The sequence below is a fragment of the Cystoisospora suis genome (assembly GCF_002600585.1).
Source record: "Cystoisospora suis strain Wien I chromosome Unknown contig_90, whole genome shotgun sequence".
Taxonomy (NCBI): domain Eukaryota; phylum Apicomplexa; class Conoidasida; order Eucoccidiorida; family Sarcocystidae; genus Cystoisospora; species Cystoisospora suis.
Window position 1 is genome coordinate 335 of NW_027152892.1, and position 8,241 is coordinate 8,575.

Sequence of the window (8,241 nt, forward strand, 5' to 3'; positions counted from 1 at the left end):
GCGAAGTGTTTGCGTAGCATGTGGATTTAGTAGAAAAGAGAAAAGGAGAAGAAGAAGAGAGAAGAGAAGAAGAAGAAGGGGGGGGTGGGGGTGAAGGCGCACTTTCTAAGCATTTTGGCCGAGATCTCTTCTGGTCGTATAGCGTGGATACTCCACCTACACACACGACAAAAGAAAGAAAGAAAAAGAAAGAAAAAGAGAAAGAGTGAGAAAGAAAGAGTAAGATAAACCTCCCGCTCCCTACTTCTCCTGCGTCTCTCTCTCTCTCTCTTGGATGTAAGAATGAAGAAGAGACTTCTCTCTTCTTTTTCTCACTCTCTCCACTCCTCTTCTCTCCCCTCTCTCCTCCTCATGCCGCTCATCCACACATATACATACATATATACAGAGAGGTAACATGACCTCTCTGTATATATATGTATATACATACATACAGATATATATATGTAGGTGTCTGTAGTGGGGGCCTCTATACATCTGTAGGCGGAAAGGTAGAGATATTTATGTAGCTAGACAGAGAGCGAAGGAAAATACAAATGTATCAATCTATATACACGTATATGTAGAGAGAGAGGTACGTGTATACGTGGAGAAGAAGAAGCATAGGAAAAGGACTGATAGAAAGAAGAGAATGAAAAGAAGGAAGAGAGGGGTTTTTGATCTAAGAGAGGGAGAGAGCTAGCTAGCTAGCTGGCTAGCTAGTGTCTGATCTCTCCTCGAGCCTGGGCTCACCCGAAGGAGTTTCGATGTTTGGTAATTAGATCTTCGTAGATCTCTTCACGCTGAGACTTCTTTAATTTCTTTGAATCTAGCAGAGAAAAGAAGAAAAGAAAGAAAGAAAGAAAGAGATGGGAACAAGAAGAAGAAGAGAAAGGAAGATGTATAAAGAAAGTCAAGTACGTATCTCAATATAGAGTAAGCGAAGAGCCTTCTCTCCTCTCCTCCCTCTCTCTCTTTCTTTCTCTCACGGCCCCTGCCTAAGAGAGGTAAGTCCACTTCTATCTATCTACATGCACACCTCGATTCAGACATGTCGCCAAAGGAATAAAGAGAGACAGATAGGTCCAGCATATCTATGTGTACACCTGACATATGGATGATCCATACAAGTAGAGACACGAATAGTCTTTGTATCTATCGATAGATATGTACCTCCATATAGGTCGATACGTCTATTTCCACGAAGAGAGAGAGAGGGAGATAGAGCAGATGTATGTAGAAAGGTATGTATGCATGCAGAAAAAGAGAGAGAGAAAGAAAGAAAGAAAGAAAGGAAGAAAGCGAGTTCTTCTTCTCCTTCGACTTCTCCGAAAAGTCTCATGTCTCATGATGGCTCTCACAGTTTACTGTCGAAAGAAGAAGAAGAAGAGGAAAAAGAAGGAAGGAATGAAAGAAAGAAGAAGACTAAGTCCTTTGAAAAGAAAAAGTCGCTTCTATACCTCCTATCGTAGATGGAGAAGGAGAAAGAAAAAGAGAGGGGAACGAGAGAAAGACGGTGGAGAGAGACATACACAAGGGACAAACTCCCTATACATTCCTCTCATATAAGATACAAATATAGCTATACAGATACAGTATGTATACATATATATATAGATAGATACATACATCTTCATATATACACACACGCCTTGGTACATACACATATGCATACATCTTCCTACATAGAGAGATATAGAGACTATCTTTCGTACATTTGCATGCCTCTGTATGAACCCCCTTCATTAACCTTCATCTTTCTTTCTTCATTTTTCTCTATAGAAATTGTCTCCTTTTTCTTTATCTTTCTCTTTTCGTACCATCGACACGGAGCTGACTCGTAAGCTTCTTTTCTTCGTCGATAGGAGAGTAGAAGCATGCATATACCATGGGGCCTAAGACACATCCCCGACCTGCCTCATCGATTCCTCCACATAAAGAAGAAGAAGAAGAACGAAAAAGAAGAGACAAGATGAAGAAAAGAAAGAAAGAAGAAAGGTGAAGAGAAAGAAAGAGAGAGGGGAGTCTTTTCATCTTTCTTCTTACCTCTTTCTTATTGCACTATTAGCACATGTTGTGTGTCTAAGATAGGAAGCTATCAGGGTAGCTATCCCGTGCTTAAGACATTCATGTGAAACATAGAGCCATTATGTACGTCTATCTATCTATCTGTCTTTAATCTATCTATCTATCTATCTATGTGGCGAGTTCTCCCTCTGTCGATTTATGCCTATTTGCGGATTGACCTCTTTCTCTCTCTCTCTCTCCTTTTCTTTGGATCGAGAAGGGTGTATCTTCTCTCTCTCTCGTGATATACACTCGAGAGGTAGTAGAAGCGACTACCTCGTCATAAAATCTATCCTTCCCCTCTCTCACTTTCTTCTCTTTCTCTCTCCTCTTATTTCTCTTTCTTTGTTTCTTTCGTTCTTCATCTGTCGCTCTTTCATGTGTAGACGAAGCACGAGAAAGAGGAAGAAGGAGAAGATTTCTTTTGAAGATTCGTGAAGAGGGTCTAGATAAAAAGGAAAGAAAAGATTTGGAGATTGAAGAGCCGGCCGGCATCATGCATGCGCTCATTCGTTCATTCATTAGTGTCCTTTTTCTGTCTTTCTTTCTTTCTTTCTCCATTCGTCGCTTCAGTTAGGCTTCCTTCTTTCCTCTTTTCTCTCTCGGCACAGAGATAGAGAGAAAGAAGTAAAAGGAAAGAAAAGAAATACAAAGAAGAATGAATTAAAGAAGAAGATATAGATGGATAGATAGATAGATTAAAGATAGATAGATTAAAGATAGTTGGATTTGATGGATGTGAGGAAGGGGTTAAAGGGTATGGATTCATCGATATGTAGAAGATGACTGACTGGCATACATACATGAAAAGACTCTATACATAGAGACACATAGAAACACTCTCCTCTTCTCTCATTCTTTCTTTCCTTCCTCACTCTCTTTCTTTCATGTGCTTATCTTCTTTCGCCCTTCAAAAAGAAGAAGAAGAGAGGGTACTTACCTAGATGTACAGGCTTGCCTTCGCACTGAGAGAAATTGGAGGTGACGACAGGTCGATACAAAAGAGAAGAAGAAGAAGAAGATGAAGAAGAAGAAAAAGATGAAGAAGAGAGACCCTCCATGATTACCTGACCTACTGTACTTCTTCCTTTTCTTCTCTTCTTTCTTTCCTTCTTTCTTTTAGTAATGGCGAGAGCAGTGGATTCACGTAGAATCTTCTTCTACTTAGGGGGAAAGGAGAAGAGAAGAGAAACGAGCAATGAATGAAAGAAAAAGTGGTTAAAGACGAATCGAAAGAAGAAGAAGAGAGAGGGGAGAGATCCACGCCAGAGGGGAGACCTGAAGGTGTACAGAAGAAGAGGAAAGAAAAGAAAGGGAAGAGAAGGGAGAGAAAAGTTCTCTTCAATTTCTCTTTAAGACAGACCCCTCTCTTGGTCTTCTTTCTTAAGTCAGGTCAACGGCGACAAACCAAAACAGAAGCGAGAAGAAAGAAGTAGAAGTAGAAAGAAGAAGAAAGAGAGAGGACTGAATGAAAGATGAAAGAAAGAAGAGAAGTAACAGAAAGATAGATAGAGAGAGAGATAAATAGATAAACCATTCTCCTTTCTCTCTATGGTGTCGCTTCTCGTCTTGCTTCTTTTTCGCATGTAGTCATTTACACACTCTTCTTCTTCTTTCACGATTTTCCTCTTGCATGATCGGGGGAGAGAAAAGAATTCAAGACTTGTCTTGAAAGGAGAGGAAGAAAAAGAAAAAGAGAAGAAGAGAAGGAGTTTACTTCTTTCTTTTCAATCATTGCAAGATGACGTGAGAGGTCTTCATTCCTCTTGTTTCTCTTCTCTCCAAGGAAGTCTGTCTCTCTTTTTCTTCTTCTTTTCCCTTTCTTCTTTCATCCACCTTTGCATGCGAGTAGGAGCTAGGCGCATTGACATTTCCCATAGATGCATTGGAGATCGACAGACATCGATTCTCCCGCCCTCTCTCTCCATATCCTCCCCGATGGTAGAAAGACAAGCAAGAAGGGAAGAAAAGAAAGATTCCTCTCTCCTGACACATGCTAGAACCTTCTTCCCTATCTATCTATCTTTTATCTATCTATCTTTTAGCTATCCCTCTCTCTATCTCTCTCGATCGTTCTTTCTTTCTTTCTTTCGGATTCTCTCCCTCGAGCTCTCTATGGATTCCTCCATCAAATAGCTATCTTCTCTCTCGCCTGTGTAGATACTTGTCTTCAGCCTTTTTCTTCTTCTCTCTCTGTGTCCTCTCTTGTTGCTGAAGAAGGAGAAGAACTAATTATCTCTCTCTTTCGCTTGGAAGGGAAGTTTTGAAGGAAGGATTGAAGATATGAAAGAGAAAAAGACATGTTCCTTTCTCTCTCACACTTTCTACTACTCCTACTACTAGGACTACCACGAGGACCCGAGAAAATCCCTTCTATCATACATCTTTCTTTTCTTCTTCTTCTTCGTCTTCTTCTTTTTCTCTTGTTTAGATTGAAGAGACAGCGAAGACTACTAAATGAAGGAATAGATGAGTGTATATCTCTCCATTGCTCTTCTTGCTTTCCCCTGCCCTACTCCTTTCTCTCTCCTCTTTCTTTCTTTCTTTCCACGGTAAGAAACAGAAGTCGGTCTCTCCTACGTCTGTGTGCCTACTTCTAAGCTACTTCTGAGTATTGTAGATCGTTGCTCTTTTTTCTTTTCTTCTTCTTTATTTGCTTCTTCCTCTCACCTCTCTTTTCTTCCCGGTATACTTCAGTTCTTCTGCAGTGTATATACACCTGGGGAGAAACGTCTCGTCTTCAGGAAACACCGATCAAGTCACTTTTTTGCTCTCTCCTTCTTTTTCTCCCTTTTCCTCTCTCCTCTCTCTTTCTCTTTTCTACTTCTTGTTGCTCTTACTTCTCTTCTTGTCATGTGAAGAAAGAAGAAAAGAGAGAAACAATGAGAGAGAATAAGCGGGAGAGAAAAGAGAAAAAAGGAATTCCACAGCAGAATTCCTTCTGGGAGGGAAGATGAAGAAAGTGCATACAGCAACAGATGCAAAAAGAAGAAGAAGATGAATGGAAAAAGACCAAGAGGGAGAAAAGAAGATCATTCTCTTAGCCACTCTTTTCTCTCCTCTTCCCCTCATTCCCTTACCTAGGTGTCTTTCTCTCTTCTTCTTCTTTCCGTCTCTTCTTTCATTCTTTCTTTCTCTTCTTTCTTTCTTTCTTTCTCTTCTTTTGATTGCCCTTCATTCAACACGATGGTTGACGCTCGTCTCTCTCCTTCCTCGCCTTCTCTTCTTCTCGATTCTTCTCCTTCTTTTTCTTTTTCTCCCTCTTCTTCTTCTTCTTCTTCTATGATATCTCCAGGAGTTTTTCTTTCTCAGCAGACCTTTCTTTCTCTCTTTCCTCTTGAAGATGTATATACAGTCTGTCGCACCGTAGGGTGTAAAGCCCAAGTCTTTCGCCTAGAGCAGCAAACTCACCGTCTCTTTACTTCCCTCAAAGAAAGAAATAAACGAGAATTCGATCAAAGCCACACTGCTCTTCTTCACAACGAGGGAGAAGATAAAGAGGGTGAGGGGAAAGGACAGAAAGAGAAAGAAGAAGAAGAAAACAAGAAGAAAGAGGGATGCTGTGTAAGTGTTTCTTCTTCTTCAGGTAGAGAGATCATGACAGAGGGAGAGGGAGAGGAGAGTGGAAGAAAGAAGAAAGAGCCATTCATCGCTTGTGACCAGGTGTATATACACCTGGGAGTTTTACATGTTCTCCGTAGACTCTTCTCATCTATTCTCTCTGAAACACAAAAGACCCGACCGCCTTCTTCTCCTTCTCCCTCTTGCTTTTCTTCTTCTTCTTCTGCCTGCTGTATAGGGGAGAGTGAAGAAGGCGCAGGAGGAGGGGGAGGAGGAGGAGCGGCAAGTCTAGGCTGCGATTGGATCATCACCCTCGTGTTGACCCACAGAAAGACAGAAGAAGAAGACGAAAAAGAAAAAGAAAAAGACAGAGGAGAGGAAGAAGAAGAAGAGAAAGGTTTACCTTTCCTTTCTGTCTCTTCTTCTTTCTCTGAGAATCGTAGTGATCCTCCTTCTCCTCCTTGTCATCTCCTTCTTCGAGGCTTTGAGGATAAGATTCTTCTTCTCTCACGTGAAAGAAGAAAGAATGCTCTCTCTTCTTTCTTTGATAGAGATAACTCACTTCTCGCAGGAGATGAAGGAGAAAGTAGAGAAAGAAGAAACGAAAGTCTTCCAGTGGAAGGGACGAGCTCTACACAAAGAGACGGAGAAGCCGGAGAGGAAGAGAGGAAAGAAGAACACAAAGAGAGAAGAGAAAGAAATCTTTTCATAGAAAAGATAAAGACTCCTTCTTCTTCAGTCTCTTCCTTCTCCTCTCCCGCCTCTTCTCCATCTTTCGCTCTTCTATGCTACATCAACCTCTCCAATCTTTCTTCTTCTTCTTCTCCTTCTTCTTCTTCTTCTCCTCCTTCTTCTCCTTCTTCTCTCTGGCTGTATGCTTATGCCGAGCCACTTCCTTCTCCCCACTTGCCCTCGCACATCTCTTCTTCTTTTTCTTCTTCTTTTCTCGAGAGTTGTGGGAGAGGCGTCACGGTGCTAGGAATATTTCATAGCGGCCGTGAGACTCCTCACTGCAAATCTAACTCATGGGTAGCGGAGAGACAAGACCTAGTTAGAAAGAAAAAGCAAGTGGAACGCAGGATCAAACGAAGCATCGAGGAATGTATCCTCATCCGACATAATTCTAGAGGCAATGACAAGCCCAAGAAGTACCCGCCACAAAAAGAAGAAGGAGATGACGAAGAAGGAGAAGAAGGAGAAGGAGGAGAAATTCTCGAAGGTCAGAGGCGTCACGAAGAAGATGCAAGTGCAGTTCATTCATTCCCACTTCTCTCTTAAGCCATCTCCCTCCTCTCTCTCTCTCCCTATGGGAATATAGATTTAGATAAAGTCATAGAGAGAGATATATATGTGGATACTATATATGAACTAGGTATCTGCAGCCTATATATATATATATATATATGTATGAATGGATACATGTGAATGAGTAAGCAGTTCTCTGCAAGATACATGCTGATAGACTATAGATGTAGATATCTATACATATCTCTATATACCTTCAATCTCTCTCTCTTTCTGTGTGTTGTCTATCCAGTTGAGGTGTATCTATCCTTCTGAAATATCACTTTCTATCTCTCTAGGCATTTTTGCTTTTTCTTTCTTTCTTTCTATCTGTTTATGTTAGGTCTGACGAGTAATATCTTTGTGTATAGTGAAGGAAGGAAGGCGCTCCTCACGGCCGATGAGTCTGCGATCCTCCCTGGGACAGTGAGAGGCCTCGTGATCGATGTAGCGAAGGAGAAGAAGGTGTCGATTGTCTTTGAAGCCCCTCGATGGGAGAATCGATACAAAGAGAGATGGACCTCCGCCTTCATAACTTCAAGCAGTCGATTCGTCATGCCAATTCAAACCATTCTCCTACGCAGAGAACAAAAGAAGAAGAAGGAGAAGAAGAAGGAGAAGAAGAAGGAGAAGAAAGTAGCAAAGACACTCCTCCACGGCGAAGAAGAACCGCATATCGGAAGAGGAGAAAGAAGAGATAAAGAAGAAAAAGAAGCAAAAGATGAAGGGGGAGAGAAAGAGAAAGAAGAAGAGGAAGAAGAAGAAGAGGAAGAAGAAGAAGAGTTGGAAGTGTTTGAATTTTCAATGGAGAAGAGGTCAGAGGAAGAAGAGAAGGAGGGGAAGGAGGGTGACGTCGCCTTTTTGATGGCTCGATGGATTGGAGAGAAAGCGCAAATGTCTTCTACACCTATTCTATAGATATATAGGCAAACATAAGAAAGAAAGAATCGACAAAGAAAAGAAGAAGAAGATGAAGGAAGAAGAAGAAGAAGCTATGGCTATGGCAAACATAAGAAAGAAAGAATCGACAAAGAAAAGAAGAAGAAGATGAAGGAAGAAGAAGAAGCTATGGCTGAATCTTCTAGTGTATCCTCGTGTGTTTGCTCTCCCTTCACATCACAGACACCTCGCCTGTCTTTTCTTGCTCGTCTCTCTTCTTCTTCTTCTTTTTCATTTAATTCCTTTGTATCAGAATAGAAGAAAGAATTGAAAAGAAGCGAAGAAGACGAAGAATGCAAACTTGATAGAAGAAGAAGAAGAGAAAGAAGGCATTACGCAGCAGACACAAGAAGGAAAGAAGAAGGGAGGACAGAAACATACATGTCACTATTAGATATAAAAGGAAATAGA

At 41.2% G+C, this 8,241-nt stretch overlaps 2 protein-coding genes across 2 annotated transcripts; one reads left to right on the forward strand and one right to left on the reverse strand.

Moving 5' to 3' along the window:
• Window positions 1–26: 26 nt before the first annotated feature.
• CSUI_000193 (ribonuclease h1 large subunit) lies at window positions 27–3,803 on the reverse strand (the record flags this gene model as incomplete). The annotated part of the gene is made up of 4 exons (XM_068060427.1): window positions 2,987–3,803; window positions 1,800–1,907; window positions 733–808; window positions 27–156 (listed from the first exon to the last, which is right to left on the reverse strand). Exons 1-4 carry the CDS (start codon window positions 3,105–3,107, stop codon window positions 27–29), a joined length of 435 nt encoding a protein of 144 aa, XP_067927593.1. The 5' UTR covers window positions 3,108–3,803.
• Window positions 3,695–8,241, forward strand: CSUI_000194 (aminotransferase class iv). The gene is made up of 2 exons (XM_068060428.1): window positions 3,695–6,826; window positions 7,235–8,241. Exons 1-2 carry the CDS (start codon window positions 5,233–5,235, stop codon window positions 7,807–7,809), a joined length of 2,169 nt encoding a protein of 722 aa, XP_067927594.1. The 5' UTR covers window positions 3,695–5,232; the 3' UTR covers window positions 7,810–8,241.

Excerpts from the sequence above, each read along its gene's own strand:
- CSUI_000194 (XM_068060428.1), top strand. The coding sequence starts at position 5,233 with ATGGTTGACGCTCGTCTCTCTCCTTCCTCGCCTTCTCTTCTTCTCGAT. Across the intron at positions 6,827-7,234 it reads AGGAGGAGAAATTCTCGAAG|GTCTGACGAGTAATATCTTT; the intron begins GTCAGAGGCGTC and ends TGTTTATGTTAG.